An 18,659-nucleotide genomic window follows, 5' to 3' on the forward strand; every position below is an offset into this window, starting at 1 on the left:
CGGACCAACAGTCACACGCATCACACTGCCGGGGTCCCGTCTGTGCAATCAAAATGGTTCGGTTTCCTTGATCTATCAGCTGAATTTATATCATGTCCGTACCATTTTGGAAGAGGGAAATCAGACTGTTCGCCAAAGACATTCATGTTAACTGTACCACCCTTTACTGAAGACGTGGAAATCAACAAACTCAAATCTGCTTGCATGTCAGTGACAGCTTTGAACGATCGAAGGGCAAGGTCGCCACCGGAATAAGAAAAGACAACCGCGATCCACTCACAGCGTTTTACTCTAGAGATAGGGAATGTTACTATTCACATTTGGGATGTTTGGGGCCACAAAATCAGAAGTCAGGCACACTTCCATGGAGTTTTCGAATGATTTGTATCGGAACTGTGAACTTTAAGTGATCTGGTCGTGCTGTCGTGTTCGTTCATTCATGAACAACACTTCCCGAAACAGCGCCACAACATACGCTTCAAAGGGGACACCGATGGCACAACCGGATCATCCCAAGTAAGTCTAGATATCTGTCCAGATAGTTTAAACAGACTTCATTTCACCACGCTTATCCTTTTACGTTAAATCAAATTGAAAGTTGCGAAAATGGTCGGGTGCGTCACGCTCAAGGGACGCGCTCGATCGGCAGTCGTACATTATACATAACTTATATAGAATGCAAACCGAATTTGATGCGTGTGACTATCTTGTTTGGTTTAATAAAGTGTTTGTAAATATCTCTCGTTCTCATGAATTTCTTCAGTTCTGCCTTGTAATCGCAAAATGAATGACGTCTCGCGATTTTTTATGAATGAAAAAAGTAGTCCCGGTGTGACAGAGGTCACGGTTATCCAATCAAAACGAATAAAACAAGGTCAACCTTGTACGACACACGTGTGATGTACGGATTTAGTATCTTACCACCTGTATCTTCTCCACGTGGGTAATAAATGCTGCTATCAACTCACAAGTTTAGGGTTGTTGGATCAGACACTTATGCTGCTATCAACTCACAAGTTTAGGGTTGTTGGATCAGACACTTATGCTGCTATCAACTCACCAGTTTAGGGTTGTTGGATTAGACACTTATGCTGCTATCAACTCACCAGTTTAGGGTTGTTGGATTAGACACTTATGCTGCCATCAACTCACCAGTTTAGGGTTGTTGGATCAGACACTTATGCTGCTATCAACTCACCAGTTTAGGGTTGTTGGATCAGAGACGTATGCTGCTATCAACTCACCAGTTTAGGGTTGTTGGGGTGTCCGGGGTTCAGAGACTTCTCATGGAGTGAAATGATGATCCTCTGTGTCTCTGGATTCACATTGAGCACAATTCCTGGTAACAGAAACATTCCACTCAGGACACGTAACCGCACACTCTCACCCAGGGTTGGTAGAAGAAACATTTCACTCAGGAAAGGTAACATTCAGGACAGGTAACATTCGGGACAGGTAACATTCAGGACAGGTAATACTCAGGACAGGTAACATTCAGGGCAGGTAATACTCAGGACAGGTAATACTCAGGACAGGTAACACTGAGGGCAGGTAACACTCGGGACAGGTAACACACAGGGCAGGTAACACTTGGGACAGGTAACACTCGGGACAGGTAACATTCGGGACAGGTAACACTCAGGACAGGTAACACTCAGGACAGGTAACACACGGGACAGGTAACACTCAGGACAGGTAACACTCAGGACAGGTAACACTCAGGACAGGTAACACTCAGGACAGGTAACATTCAGGACAGGTAACACACAGGACAGGTAACACTCAGGACAGGTAACACTCAGGACAGGTAACATTCAGGACAGGTAACACTCAGGACAGGTAACACTCAGGACAGGTAACACACGGGACAGGTAACACTCAGGACAGGTAACACTCAGGACAGGTAACACTCAGGACAGGTAACACTCAGGACAGGTAACATACAGGGCAGGTAACACTCAGGACAGGTAACACTCAGGACAGGTAACATACGGGACAGGTAACACACGGGACAGGTAACACTCAGGACAGGTAACACTCAGGACAGGTAACACTCAGGACAGGTAACACTCAGGAAAGGTAACACTCAGGACAGGTAACACTCAGGACAGGTAACACTCAGGACAGGTAACACACGGGGCGGGTAACACTCAGGACAGGTAACACACGGGACAGGTAACACTCAGGAAAGGTAACACTCAGGACAGGTAACATACAGGGCGGGTAACACTCAGGACAGGTAACACACGGGACAGGTAACACTCAGGACAGGTAACACTCAGGACAGGTAACATACAGGGCGGGTAACACTCAGGACAGGTAACACACGGGACAGGTAACACTCAGGACAGGTAACACACGGGACAGGTAACACTCAGGACAGGTAACACTCAGGAAAGGTAACACTCAGGAAAGGTAACACTCAGGAAAGGTAACATACAGGGCGGGTAACACTCGGGACAGGTAACACTCAGGACAGGTAACACTCAGGACAGGTAACACTCAGGAAAGGTAACACTCAGGACAGGTAACACTCAGGAAAGGTAACACTCAGGACAGGTAACACTCAGGACAGGTAACACTCAGGAAAAGTAACACTCAGGAAAGGTAACATACAGGGCGGGTAACACTCAGGACAGGTAACACTCAGGAAAGGTAACATACAGGGCAGGTAACACTCAGGACAGGTAACACTCAGGAAAGGTAACACTCAGGACAGGTAACACTCAGGAAAGGTAACACTCAGGACAGGTAACACTCAGGACAGGTAACACTCAGGAAAGGTAACACTCAGGAAAGGTAACATACAGGGCGGGTAACACTCAGGACAGGTAACACTCAGGAAAGGTAACACTCAGGAAAGGTAACACTCAGGAAAGGTAACATACAGGACAGGTAACACACGGGACAGGTAACACTCAGGACAGGTAACACTCAGGACAGGTAACACTCAGGACAGGTAACACTCAGGAAAGGTAACATACAGGGCAGGTAACACTCAGGACAGGTAACACTCAGGAAAGGTAACATACAGGGCGGGTAACACTCAGGACAGGTAACACACGGGACAGGTAACACTCAGGACAGGTAACACTCAGGACAGGTAACATTCAGGACAGGTAACACTCAGAACAGGTAACACTCAGGACAGGTAACACACGGGACAGGTAACACTCAGGACAGGTAACACACGGGACAGGTAACACTCAGGACAGGTAACACACGGGACAGGTAACACTCAGGACAGGTAACACACGGGACAGGTAACACTCAGGACAGGTAACACTCAGGACAGGTAACACACGGGACAGGTAACACTCAGGACAGGTAACACTCAGGACAGGTAACACACGGGACAGGTAACACTCAGGACAGGTAACACTCAGGACAGGTAACACTCAGGACAGGTAACACTCAGGACAGGTAACACACGGGACAGGTAACACTCAGGACAGGTAACACACGGGACAGGATACACACGGGACAGGTAACACACGGGACAGGTAACACTCAGGACAGGTAACACTCAGGACAGGTAACACTCAGGACAGGTAACACTCAGGACAGGTAACACACGGGACAGGTAACACTCAGGACAGGTAACACACAGGACAGGTAACACTCGGGACAGGTAACACTCGGGACAGGTATCACACAGGACAGGTAACACTCGGGACAGGTAACACTCAGGACAGGTAACACACGGGACAGGTAACACTCAGGACAGGTAACACTCAGGACAGGTAACACACGGGACAGGTAACACTCAGGACAGGTAACACTCAGGACAGGTAACACACGGGACAGGTAACACTCAGGACAGGTAACACTCAGGACAGGTAACACTCAGGACAGGTAACACTCAGGAAAGGTAACATACAGGGCAGGTAACACTCAGGACAGGTAACACCCTGGAAAGGTAACACTCAGGACAGGTAACACTCAGGACAGGTAACACTCAGGACAGGTAACACTCAGGACAGGTAACACTCAGGAAAGGTAACATACAGGGCGGGTAACACTCAGGACAGGTAACACACAGGGCAGGTAACACTCAGGACAGGTAACAGAAACATTCCACTCAGGACAGGTAACACTCAGGACAGGTAACACTCAGGACAGGTAACACTCAGGAAAGGTAACATACAGGGCGGGTAACACTCAGGACAGGTAACACACAGGGCAGGTAACACTCAGGACAGGTAACAGAAACATTCCACTCAGGACAGGTAACAGAAACATTCCACTCAGGACAGGTAACAGAAACAATCCACTCAGGACAGGTAACAGAAACATTCCACTCAGGACAGGTAACAGAAACATTCCACTCAGGACAGGTAACAGAAACAATCCACTCAGGAAAGGTAACATTGACACCTTCTCAGGTCTGACTTACCTCTCACAATGTCTTTGACATGGAAGGACTCCAGAGCACTCTGGTCTGGAACAATCTTGGGAACTTCCTTGACAGGGCAGAATACCTGAACAAGAAAAAACAATATCTGTGTGAGAAAGTGAGATTTGGTTTCAATTGGGTTTCATGTCACATTCAGCCATTTGACAATTTCACAGCTGCCACATAGTCAGCAATATTCCAGCAGTATCACAGGAAACGGCAAGCCAGTGGTTGATAGCATGAACAACGTTCAACACTGCCAGGGCACCATGACACATGCCCAGGTCACAGAGCCTGACCACCCTGCTATCGTCTTCTCCTACAGGAGATATTTGGTAAGGGTGAGTCATGAGTTTTTATACTACAATACAATACACGATATGTCTTTTCCATATCAATACCAGACGATACACTTGCTAAAATATATCACTTACTACTAGTTTAATGACATCAACGTTTTCGTCAGTCAAATATCGCAAAATGTATTGTAATTAGCATTTCAAGTTCACTTTGAATAAAACCTGATATGAACATGTTGTCTACAGCTAGCTTTTCCTTTTGAACTTGCTCTGAAATATTAACAGTAAGAAGTTTCCATATAATTTGGTGTAAATATGCGTATTGCGATACATATCATATCATGACCTATGTATCGTGAAACGTATTGTTTCATGACCTTGTTGTGTCGTTTCACCTCTAATATTTGGGATCTATTCTCACTCAGCATCAGCACACGGAATATTCAGTTAGTCGTATACACTACACGTGTTGCAATCAACAGTTATTCAGCTTACCTCACACTGATCGGGAGTCACCCCGGGACAGAACAAGACGTGGAATGTGAAAGCTTGTGATATCTGTTAATTATATTACCTAATCATGTACACCAATCAAGTCACCCAAATCGTTACGTTTCCTTCATCAATCATTAAAAAAAAATGTAACCAATCATGTGGCAGGCATCATGTGACCAACATTAAAAAGATCATGTGATCTCTAGCAATCATGTGACCTGGGCCAGGCATGTGATGCAAGGACCTGAGATGATCCAGTCAAGAGGTACTTATGATGGTCTTCAAGTTATCTATAGCTTAGCTGACCCCTTTCCATCTTCCCAAGGCAAGACAGTTAACTGACTTTAAAAGTCCTGTTTCCCCCCTTGCAGAACTAGGCTGGAATTCCTGGGCTCGATTGTAACGCCACCAGTGGTTATTACGAGTTATGTCCCTTCTAAGCCTCTCCTATGGACCAATCAGATTCCACCTCTCGTATCACTTGCATTTGCTTCAAACAAAACAGCGGCGCCCAGTCAAGACAATCTGATCGATAATCAAGTCTATTTTGTGATAAAATGGGTCTTACATCGCAAAATGCATCAAATCATGTGAGCACCTTGATTATAATCATGAAAAGATTTGGGAAATATCAGTTGACAATGAGTTGGCGGTGCACATGCTTTGCAAATCCTGCAATCGACCGAAATCTGCACGACAGTTTATGAACCGGGTTTCGATTTTGTTGCGCGATTTTGATTGCACTATGCATAGACTCATTAGTCCAGTCAAAATGTAACTCCATAATACCAGCCTAGTTCGGCAAGGGTGGAAACTGGACTTTTAAAGTCAGTTAACTCTCTTGCCTCGGGAAGATGACCCCTTTCCAGGCCAGATGACCTGCATGTACACACAGAATATAGATACTTACAATGATCTTTAAGTCGTCTATTTCTCGAGCTCGCCCGGAGTCCAGACACAGAAGAGATACGAGTAAGCCGCTCTCCAGCACTGAAGTGACCACGCCGATCACCACCTCTCGCTTCTCCAAGCCCTGTGACATGATACAGTCAGTGTGTGAATGGTCTCTGACACCGCACATGGCAATGTTCAAGCTTTATCACAGCAGACTGTTAATACTTAGGTTTGGACCGGACAAATATGTGGTCTAAAGTTTCCAACATAGGTTTGGACCGCACAAACTTGTAGTCCAAAGTTTCCAACACAAGACTTATTTTCCATATCTGTTTACATCCAGCACACTATATAGTAGTCGCAAGACCTAAAAAGCAGTATGAACATCACAAGGTTTCTAACAAGACTTTCCAACAAGTAAAATAATTAAGCCTAACAAGAATCTAATACTTTTATCAAGAAGCAAGCTTTCCAAGGTTGTCAACAAAAAACAAGGCTTTTGTAGAGGGACCTTAAACTTCAAGGCCTTTTGAAGCCAGTGAGTGAGTGAGTGAGTGAGTATGGAGTATGGAGTACTGATTTACGCAGTATTTGAGCAAGATCCAGCATCACAGGACACAAGGATTTGGCTTCACACATTGCACCAAAGTGGGATTCAAATCTGGGCCTTTCGACACGACCATGAGGCTACCCATCTCCACTGACTTACATTGAAGAAGTGATCCTTACAGATGTGGGCTGGTATCCCCATGAAGGACTCCAGGGCGGGCATGATGGCGTAGTTGTCTGCAACAAGCCACAAGAGGAGTACAACACAGACCCAGGGGCGCTGCAGGCCGCCACTGCAGGCTACGATTTCATTCTGTTTTACCACCTGCACCAGGTGCAACCAAGCCAATTAATCAGGATGCACCACCAAAATATTGGCTGCACCCTTTTTGTCATAAATTGAAACACTGAATTTTCAGTTATTTTGAATATCAAATAAATTCAAAAAGAAAATAAACTTGAGAATGCTCCAGTAATTTTATTTTGAGGAAATCTCATCAGTGACTGTTCTGGTAGTAATTGTGCAGAATTAGATGTGAGTTCTCTGCATGCAGACCTATTTACTTCACTATTTCAAAGAACTTTTGTTTGCATGAGTCTAAGAGTTTCGCATCCAGTTCTAAAAGAATTAAGTTTTCCACTTTTATGAAATAAAACTGCTGCCATTCACTTGTAGTGGAAAATGTTGCCTGCACTGGGTGCAACATGGCAATAAAACTACCAGCACTAGCAATGTTTTACCTGCACTGGTGCAGTTTGGATACAGCAAAGTCGATCCCTGCACTCCCCTGCATCACAAGGGGTACATTATAAGTTGGAGCAGGGTCACGAGGGGTACATTATAAGTTGTAGCAGGGTCACGAGGGGTACATTATAAGTTGGAGCAGGATCACGAGGGGTACATTATAAGTTAGGGCAGGATCACGAGGGGTACATTATAAGTTGGAGCAGGATCATGAGGGGTACATTATAAGTTGGAGCAGGGTCACGAGGGGTACATTATAAGTTGTAGCAGGGTCACGAGGGGTACATTATAAGTTGGAGCAGGGTCATGAGGGGTACATTATAAGTTAGGGCAGGATCACGAGGGGTACATTATAAGTTGTAGCAGGGTCACGAGGGGTACATTATAAGTCGTAGCAGGGTCACGAGGGGTACATTATAAGTTGGAGCAGGGTCACGAGGGGTACATTATAAGTTAGGGCAGGATCACGATGGGTACATTATAAGTTGGAGCAGGATCACGAGGGGTACATTATAAGTTGAAGCAGGGTCACGAGGGGTACATTATAAGTTGGAGCAGGATCACGAGGGGTACATTATAAGTTCGAGCAGGATCACGAGGGGTACATTATAAGTTGGAGCAGGGTCACGAGGGGTACATTATAAGTTAGGGCAGGATCACGAGGGGTACATTATAAGTTAGGGCAGGGTCACGAGGGGTACATTATAAGTTGAAGCAGGATCACGAGGGGTACATTATAAGTTGGAGCAGGATCACGAGGGGTACATTATAAGTTGGAGCAGGATCACAAGGGGTACATTATAAGTTAGGGCAGGATCACGAGGGGTACATTATAAGTTAGGGCAGGATCACGAGGGGTACATTATAAGTTGAAGCAGGGTCACGAGGGGTACATTATCAGTTGTAGCAGGGTCACGAGGGATACATTATAAGTTAGGGCAGGGTCACGAGGGGTACATTATAAGTTGTAGCAGGATCACGAGGGGTACATTATAAGTTAGGGCAGGGTCACGAGGGGTACATTATAAGTTGGAGCAGGGTCATGAGGGGTACATTATAAGTTAGGGCAGGATCACGAGGGGTACATTATAAGTTGTAGCAGGGTCACGAGGGGTACATTATAAGTTGGAGCAGGGTCACGAGGGGTACATTATAAGTTGTAGCAGGGTCATGAGGGGTACATTATAAGTTGTAGCAGGGTCATGAGGGGTACATTATAAGTTGGAGCAGGGTCACGAGGGGTACATTATAAGTTAGGGCAGGATCACAAGGGGTACATTATAAGTTAGGGCAGGATCACAAGGGGTACATTATAAGTTAGGGCAGGATCACAAGGGGTACATTATAACTTAGGGCAGGATCACGAGGGGTACATTATAAGTTGGAGCAGGGTCACAAGGGGTACATTATAAGTTAGGGCAGGATCACAAGGGGTACATTATAACTTAGGGCAGGATCACGAGGGGTACATTATAAGTTGGAGCAGGGTCACGAGGGGTACATTATAAGTTGGAGCAGGATCACGAGGGGTACATTATAAGTTAGGGCAGGATCACGAGGGGTACATTATAAGTTGTAGCAGGGTCACGAGGGGTACATTATAAGTTAGGGCAGGGTCACGAGGGGTACATTATAAGTTGTAGCAGGATCACGAGGGGTACATTATAAGTTAGGGCAGGATCACGAGGGGTACATTATAAGTTAGGGCAGGATCACAAGGGGTACATTATAAGTTGGAGCAGGATCACGAGGGGTACATTATAAGTTGGAGCAGGATCACAAGGGGTACATTATAAGTTGTAGCAGGATCACGAGGGGTACATTATAAGTTAGGGCAGGATCACGAGGGGAACATTATAAGTTGTAGCAGTATCACGTGGGGTAAATTATAAGTTGTAGCAGGATCACGAGGGGTACATTATAAGTTGGAGCAGGATCACGAGGGGTACATTATAAGCTGGAGCAGTATCACGAGGGGTACATTATAAGTTGTAGCAGGATCACGAGGGGTACATTATAAGTTAGGGCAGGGTCACGAGGGGTACATTATAAGTTGGAGCAGGGTCATGAGGGGTACATTATAAGTTAGGGCAGGATCACGAGGGGTACATTATAAGTTGTAGCAGGGTCACGAGGGGTACATTATAAGTTGGAGCAGGGTCACGAGGGGTACATTATAAGTTGTAGCAGGGTCATGAGGGGTACATTATAAGTTGTAGCAGGGTCATGAGGGGTACATTATAAGTTGGAGCAGGGTCACGAGGGGTACATTATAAGTTGGAGCAGGGTCACAAGGGGTACATTATAAGTTAGGGCAGGATCACAAGGGGTACATTATAAGTTAGGGCAGGATCACAAGGGGTACATTATAACTTAGGGCAGGATCACGAGGGGTACATTATAAGTTGGAGCAGGGTCACAAGGGGTACATTATAAGTTAGGGCAGGATCACAAGGGGTACATTATAACTTAGGGCAGGATCACGAGGGGTACATTATAAGTTAGGGCAGGGTCACGAGGGGTACATTATAAGTTGTAGCAGGATCACGAGGGGTACATTATAAGTTGGAGCAGGGTCACGAGGGGTACATTATAAGTTGGAGCAGGATCACGAGGGGTACATTATAAGTTAGGGCAGGATCACGAGGGGTACATTATAAGTTGTAGCAGGGTCACGAGGGGTACATTATAAGTTAGGGCAGGGTCACGAGGGGTACATTATAAGTTGTAGCAGGATCACGAGGGGTACATTATAAGTTAGGGCAGGATCACGAGGGGTACATTATAAGTTAGGGCAGGGTCACGAGGGGTACATTATAAGTTGGAGCAGGATCACGAGGGGTACATTATAAGTTGGAGCAGGATCACAAGGGGTACATTATAAGTTGTAGCAGGATCACGAGGGGTACATTATAAGTTAGGGCAGGATCACGAGGGGAACATTATAAGTTGTAGCAGTATCACGTGGGGTAAATTATAAGTTGTAGCAGGATCACGAGGGGTACATTATAAGTTGGAGGAGGATCACGAGGGGTACATTATAAGCTGGAGCAGTATCACGAGGGGTACATTATAAGTTGGAGCAGGATCACGAGGGGTACATTATAAGTTGGAGCAGGATCACGAGGGGTACATGGGGTTTTGTGTGTCCAACGTTAGGTTTTATAAAACCCATGTACCCCTTCGGCACTTCCCATGTACTCCTAGGGCCTTCAGGTGACCACCTCACGGGTCTGGTCCTTGTTTTCACATATTAACCTCATCAAGACTAGTTATTTGCAGGACATACAGGCCTCAGTTCCAATAAGCTAGACATAACCCTTTTGTACATTATTCACTGCAGTAGAGTTTATGTGTAGGTGATGCTGCATTCAATCAGAGAATACAGATTTGTACAGGTATCGGTGTCCACATGCTTACAAGACCACATCCGGTAATTACATTCAGTTATAATAATACTGAGGTTTTGATATTTTTCATGTATATTTGTATGCAAGCAATTCCAAATTAATTGGGTGATGGTGATTTATTTTGCATATTTTATGCAAATACTAAAATATCTATAGGTCTGCATACGTGTAAAATACTTGAATTTTACTGGTCAATGATGTTTGGAAAATATTCATGTACCCTCCACAGTGGAACAAATATACCCCACCATCATTGTAACCATGGTAACAAACATTTTCCTGATAGCTGTAATCTAAACAATTGAAGCTCCTCACCGCGAAAATGGCATTGTGCAATGTATATTGACATTACATTAAATGTAGGTCATGCACACAGCTAAACACATAACCAAATTGTTATCTAGGGACAAACAAATGCTTTGCATCTGAACCTCAATTTGTTTTCAAACTCTGGTAAATGATATCAGTGGCTTATCCCTCAGGGCATATGGTTTGACACAAACCGTACTTTCTGTGTGGCCGTGTACACTGAGCCGACAGACTCAACGTGACATTCCCTACACTTACCTTCCAACTCCTGTTTGTTCGGAATGACCTTGACCTCCTCATCCACACTGCTAAACAGAAGGTCAGCCTTTTTGGCGATGAACCGGTTGACTGATTGAATAAATCTCTCATCTCTGGAACAATTAAAAGAAGAAGGTAACAGAATATTTAATGACAAAGTTACGTTATGACTTGCTACCTGTGAGTGCAGATTGAGGCTGGGATGATACACCAACTGTACGATCCCATATGTATCACGATACCGATATGCATGTGCGCATATCTGTGGTGCGTAAGCCATCTTTTTATAAACAGGATGGCCAAATACCTGGCCAAACACCCTAGGAAAATATTTATGTTTTCACTATTAACATGATTAAGGTGCACAACTGATTAGTGTTTAGTGGAAAGCAAACATTTAAGAACAGAATCAATATGTTTTTCTTAGTGTGCGACTGTGATCGATACTTGTATCGAGAAATAAAAAATTGCGATCCTCCGATGCATCCACTTGTGTTACTTCCATTCCAGAAAGAAAATACTCTTACTGGGATCTGGGATAATGATGTGCAACAAGCCCAAAGTCCACTCCAGAAAGCATGCTCAAAGTGCTATATAAATAACCTGATAAATGGATCGCTGTTTCAACTTTACTTCTCAACTCTCTTTGAAGTATACAACCCATGCTGCCTGTGAGGTAGGATAACCGTCGCATCCTACCGCGTACCCATTGATTGCTGGGTGCACAGAGGCATATGCCAGTTCACACATTGCAGCCACCAAATACTTGTTTAAATCAACACTTACAACCAGCAATGAGATGCTCAGTTCTTACAACCAGCAATGAGATGCTCAGTTCTTACAACCAGCAATGGGATGCTCAGCTCTTACAACCAGCAATGAGATGCTCAGTTCTTACAACCAGCAATGGGATGCTCAGCTCTTACAACCAGCAATGGGATGCTCAGCTCTTACAACCAACAATGGGATGCTCAGCTCTTACAACCAACAATGGGATGCTCAGCACTTACAACCAACAATGGGATGCTCAGCACTTACAACCAACAATGGGATGCTCAGCTCTTACAACCAACAATGGGATGCTCAGCTCTTACAACCAACAATGGGATGCTCAGCACTTACAACCAACAATGGGATGCTCAGATCTTACAACCAACAATGGGATGCTCAGCTCTTACAACCAACAATGGGATGCTCAGATCTTACAACCAACAATGGGATGCTCAGCTCTTACAACCAACAATGGGATGCTCAGCACTTACAACCAACAATGGGATGCTCAGCACTTACAACCAACAATGGGATGCTCAGCTCTTACAACCAACGATGAGATGCTCAGCACTTACAACCAAAAATGGGATGCTCAGTTCTTACAACCAGCAATGGGATTCTCAACGCTTACAACCAGCAATGGGATTCTCAACGCTTACAACCAGCAATGGGATGGATATTTCTTGAAACAAACTCTTTGCAATATTTGTCATTGTAATCTTCTTTTTCAGCTGAATGGCTTGTTTTCATTTTATTCGTATTATCACACACACACAGCTATCTTCGTTAATTAATCACCACGATACTTATTTCATGATTCTATTTCAAGCGGTGAGGACCATAGGCACATTCACCTCAAAATATTGGTTTCCAGTCTGGTTCAAATGACTACAAACTGAAAATAGATGTCAGTTTAACCAATCCAATTTCGCATTTTATTGTTTTATTAACTGCAATGTGTTTATACTCATAAAAACAGGTGTCTACCCTCCATTTTTTTTTATACATTAGTTCAAGTTGTTACAAAAATGTGTGTGCAATTTCGAAAAACAAAAATAGTAAAAAAACATACTGCTACAGAATCTAATTACTCAGTGCATAATTGAAGCAGCATTACAGTTAATGCCATGCAGACTCTTTTTGGAAGGTAACACTATTGAGGTTATAACAGCAGTTTGGATGATAGATTGTATTGTGCAAGTAGATGTACCCATAGTGAACAATCAGGAGCTTTAAGCAAGGTAGAAAAGACTTCATTGTTTCCATTGAAACACAAGAAATGAAAAACCTAAAAATTGAAAAATATGAAACTATGTTGATTATGTGGTCATTGCACATGTACAGTTTCACGCAAAAAATATTCATTACTTTGAGAGTTATGGCACGGAAACAAAGCCTGGAGTTGTTGGAGAGTGAAACTAAGTCAAACTTGTTTCCACTGGTTTTGAAAAATTTCAAAATAACAAATGGCACCAGTTATACTGATGAGCAATACATATGCCCAGCTAACATCGGAAATAACTGAACGGTTTTCAGGTTATGGCCTGAAATAGGACGGAACACCAACACCAAAGGGAACCAAGCCATTGAATGTGGGGGTGTGGGTTTGTGTGGGGGTGGGAGTTGGGGTGTGAGTTTGTGTGGGGGTGGCGGTGTGAGTTTGTGTTGGGGTGTGAGTTTGTGTGGGCGTGGCGGTGGGGGGGATGAGTTTGTGTTGGGGTGTGAGTAGGGGTGTGAGTTTGTGTTGGGGTGTGAGTAGGGGTGTGAGTTTGTGTTGGGGTGTGAGTTTGTGTTGGGGTGTGATTAGGGGTGTGAGTTTGTGTTGGGGTGTGAGTAGGGGTGTGAATAGGGGTGTGAGTTTGTGTGGGCGTGGCGGTGGGGGGGTGAGTTTGTGTTGGGGTGTGAGTAGGGGTGTGAGTTTGTGTTGGAGTGTGAGTAGGGTCGTGAGTTTGTGTGGGGATGGCGGAGGGGGTGTGAGTTTGTGTGGGGTGGCGGTTGGGGAGTGAGTTTGTGTGGGGGTGGTGGTGGAGGTGAGAGTTTGTGTGGGGTGGCGGTGGAGGTGGGAGTTTGTGGGGGGGTGGCGGTGGAGGTGGGAGTTTGTGTGGAGGTGGCGGTGGAGGTGGGAGTTTGTGTGGGGGTGGTGCTGGGGGTGGCGCTGGGGGTGGGAGTTTGTGTGGGGGTGGCGGTGGTAGGTTTTGGGGGGTGGGAGTTTGTGTGGGGATGGCGGTGGGGGTGGGAGTTTGTGGCGGGGGGGGGTGGCGGTGGCAAGAATGATGATTAGAGAAAGGTACATGAGAGCTCTTCTGAGCAGTTTTCAGTATCATTTTGCATTCATTATCTGCAAAACTTTCATAGAAGTATAAATGAATAATTTCAGACATGGTAAAGGAAATCCTGTATGGAACCAGCAGTTGCAAATTAACAATGTTCGCAAACATTGGAAACATGTGACATCACTGACCATGATGGCAATCAAATCATTTTCAGCTTGAAACCAATTGTGCATTCTGTGAATTCAGTTTATCTTTGAGCATGTTGAGAAAATCGATTTTTAACGTGACAAATTAATTATTTCTTTAAGAACTTTTATTATTACTTTCAGAATTAAATTTATACAATGAGAATTCAATTTCTACTGCCTACTTTATATCCGGCTCCGCTGGCTGAAATCTCTGACTTTCCACATGTTCCACCAGTCCGACTGGCAGCTTGCCCTCTTGTTCTGTCTGTAGACATCGAGCCAAGGCCACGCCCCGATGTGCGATCACCTGGCCTAGCAGTGAAGACTCCATTGTGACCACCTCTCACCTTCAGTCTACAAATAGATAGTCAGACATAAACCTGATGTTCCCAAACTCACCCATCCAGTGTTATAATCCTAATAAATTAAAATTTCAGTTAGTGAAGCTGTGTTTCTGCCTGATTACCCTTGGTTTTAGAATCTCCATTCCATAGGGAACAAAAAAAAGTTAGAGATCATGAATATGTTCCGAAAATTATTATCAAATTGTAAGCCTTATCTTCACTACAAACAAAATATCCCAAAAGACCGTAATGATCCCTAACTTTTTTTGGTCAGTATAGTCTATGATAACTGCCCTGGACCAAATCACGACAATGGCTTTGCTTTAAGCCCAATTTCAATGACACAATGTTAAAATAGCTATCCCCCCAAATCATATTTGTTTGTTGTTTAACACCGCACTCGGTAATATGCCAACTATATGATGCAGTCTGCAAATAATCTGGTGTGGACCAGACAATCCAGTGATTGACATAATGAGCATCGATCTAGTAGGAGGTGATTAACAACAACATGCACAGGTGAGGATGCAATTTGTTAATTGTTTAACACCCCACTTAGCTATGTGACAGCTGTCCGCAAATAACCAATTCTGGACCAGACAATCCAGTGATTGACATCATCAACATCAATCCACACAATTTGGATACTATGACATGCATCAGCAAAGTTAGCAAGCCTGACCACCCGATCCCATTAGTCGCCTCTTTCTACAAACATAGGTTGCTGAAGACCTATAATAACCTGGACCTTCACGGGTCTCACAGTACCATTGCTGCACATGGGTAGAAACAATGACAAATATAACAAAGCTCACAATAAACAATGTAACTGAACAATTTAAACATTGCTCACAGCAGTACAGCAAAAACACTACTCATTTAAGTTCCAAGGATTGTGCTGACTTGTCCAACAACACTACGAATCTGTACAGCAACCCGGCCTCTCTCATTTGAATATGTGTTATTTAGAACATTCTGCTTTTGATTTCATGGAAGTTACATCACATGTCAAGCAGCTAAAGTAAAGTTTGTGAAGATAGCAAATGATACGAAACAATTGCAGTGCTATCACATCATACTACATCACAGAATTCTAAGTCTACAGTCTTCATGGTATTAATGTAATTGTTTGTTGAGTAGTTTTGGGCTACTCGCATTAAGCTCATAATGTGTTTTAGGCCAGTGGTCAACAATTGTTTTAATTTGGTGTCAGAACAATTTCATAATTTACACTTATTTCATCATCAGTCTAAATGTGCATTCTTCCAATATGGGTCCATCTTCCCGAGGCAAGAGAGTTAACTGACTTTTAAAGTCCAGTTTCAACCCTTGCCGAACTAGCCTGGAATTCCTGTGCTTGATCGTAGCGCAGACCCGTGAAGATCCGGGATAGAATAGCTCTTCAGCAACCCATGCTTGCTGTAAAAGGCGACTGTGCTTGTCGTAAGAGGCGACTAACGGGATCCGGTGGTCAGGCTTGCTGACTTGGTTGATGCAGGTCATCAATCCCAATTGCATGGATTGATATTCATGATATCAATCACTGGATTGTCTGGTCCAGACTCAATTATCTACAGACCGCCATCATATAGCTGGAATATTGCTGAGTGCGGCGTTAAACAACAAAACAACCAAACAATCGATCGTAGCACCACCAGTGGCCATTACGAGTTGTGTCCCATCTAAGCCTCTCCTATAGACCAATTAGATGCCACCTCTCGTATCACTCGCATTTGCTTCAAACAAAATGGCCACGCCCAGGCGAGACGATCTGATCGATAATCAGTATCTATGTTCAGATAAAATGGGTCCTACATCGCGAAGTTTACCAAATCACATGAGCACCTTGATTAGAAACATGAACAGATTTGGAAAATATCTGTTGGCAAGGAGTTGACGATGCACATGCTTTACAAATCCTGCAAACGACCAAAATCTGCATGACAGTTAACGAACCGGATTTTACTTCCGTTGCGCGATTTTGATTGGACTATGCAAAAACTTGTTAGCCCAGTCAAAATGTAACTCCATAATACCAGCCTAGTTCAGCAAGGGTGGAAACTGGACTTTTACAGTCTTTTAACTCTCTTGCCTTGGGAAGATGATATGGGCCGCAAAATATCATAAGATGTGCGACAATGGTGGTTGAACTAGTTTCAGGATATGCCATAACATCATATGTGATCTAAAGGGGTATTTGATTTGGAAGTGGTGTCCAACCCTGAAATTCATGAAGAGGTGTTGGTCGGAAAGTGGACCCAAGGACTAAGGGTACAGTTGGGGGTGAAGATGTGAAGCAAGAGTGACAGCCGAAGCCAAGTAGCGTTAAAAGTTGCACCCGCAGCATTGGAAACTAACAGGTTTAGTTTTCTAGTGCTTATAAAGATAACATATAGCAAAACCCCTAAAGAGGGCAAATTTCTACTCGGCCTTATGATATCCAACCCAACCTGGGCAACCACTGAAGGTCTCAGCATTGGGAACACAATGTCTGATTTTGAATTGTTTTATCGTAGCCCTGGCAAAAAGTATTTAGATACATGTATCTTGATCTTAACTCAAATATATACAAGTCAAAAGGAACACAAGCGACTTGTATTGTAACCACTGATCTATAGTGAGTGGTTGTCATTAAACAATATATCACATGACTAACCACGGGTCCAGGTAGTCCTGTGGGTACCCGAGTCCTAAGGCTGGGACGGGTAACTTGGGTACCCGGGTCTGATGGGTACTGAGTAGGACCCGGGTACCCACAGGACTACCCGGACCCGTGGTTAGTCACGTGATACTTGTTTAATGACAAAAATCACCTGGAACTCTATGGTTACACTACAAGTCACTAATGTTCGCATTTCTTTCTGACTATGCACCCATTCCTTCTGACTTTTCAGATGGTTGAATAAAGATATAACTTAAGTCAACTTCAGTGTATGCATGACCAGATAGTTTAATACATGTATCTACATACGTTTTGCAAGTGCTGTGGTAAAACAATTCCCAATCGGACATTTTGAATCTCTTGAGACCTACAGTACAGTGGGTACCCGTGTAGGGTCGGCTAATAGGGGTTTGGGTACCCGGGTAGTAAATTTGAACTCGTCCCAGCCCTACCGAGTCAGGACCCACCCGACCCGAGTTACCCGTCCCAGGCCGAGACTAGTGCCAATTTCTAACGCTGGGCGAGCAAACTGCAATGTTGCAAAAGTCTGTTTATTAACCCAAGAAAATATTTTATTTTTCACTTTATAACCATATGCTGACATGTGACATAACAATGTCTGACAGACGGCGTGCGATATCATACCCCGATCACTTTTCTGAGAAAGCAGACACGAAAGAGCCAGTATGTGTTTCCTTGTCCAATATATGATCTGGAAAATGTCTAGAGAAAGATGAAAGTTTGAATTGTGTCAGTAAAGATCTAATCAGCATTTATTGCTGATAAAATATGAATGTCTTTACCTGTGTCATGCATAATCACGGCATATCAATAACCACAACCTGCACGAAACAAGCAACTGCACCGGAAGTAGAAGTTATAATCCGGGCAAAACTGAAAATCTGCATATTTCATTGACAAGGTCGTGCCGTTCTTGGACTGGCCGAATGTTTGTAACGAAAAGGGACGAGTGATGACAAATGCAATATGTGGGGTGAGTCTTCTTGCAGGTTATGCAAAAGACTAGCGGCAGCGGTGATCAAATATGTCAATGAAGCGTATTTAA

At 44.0% G+C, this 18,659-nt stretch overlaps 1 protein-coding gene across 1 annotated transcript in view; it reads right to left on the minus strand.

Moving 5' to 3' along the window:
- LOC139448099 (tetratricopeptide repeat protein 14-like) overlaps positions 1-18,454 on the minus strand; it is a 33,655-nt gene extending 15,201 nt beyond the window's left edge. Inside the window, exons 1-7 of the mRNA XM_071229613.1 lie at positions 18,397-18,454; positions 14,770-14,941; positions 11,356-11,468; positions 6,794-6,870; positions 6,101-6,223; positions 4,397-4,481; positions 1,245-1,339 (exon numbers count right to left, since the gene is read on the minus strand). Coding sequence (XP_071085714.1) covers positions 1,245-1,339; positions 4,397-4,481; positions 6,101-6,223; positions 6,794-6,870; positions 11,356-11,468; positions 14,770-14,918 — 642 coding nt within the window. The 5' untranslated portion in view covers positions 14,919-14,941; positions 18,397-18,454. The remainder of the gene's footprint in view (positions 1-1,244; positions 1,340-4,396; positions 4,482-6,100; positions 6,224-6,793; positions 6,871-11,355; positions 11,469-14,769; positions 14,942-18,396) is intronic.
- Positions 18,455-18,659: the final 205 nt, after the last annotated feature.

Source organism: Haliotis cracherodii, unplaced genomic scaffold (genome assembly GCF_022045235.1).
Source record: "Haliotis cracherodii isolate W230 unplaced genomic scaffold, xgHalCrac1.p SCAF_7, whole genome shotgun sequence".
In the NCBI taxonomy this organism is placed as follows: domain Eukaryota; kingdom Metazoa; phylum Mollusca; class Gastropoda; order Lepetellida; family Haliotidae; genus Haliotis; species Haliotis cracherodii.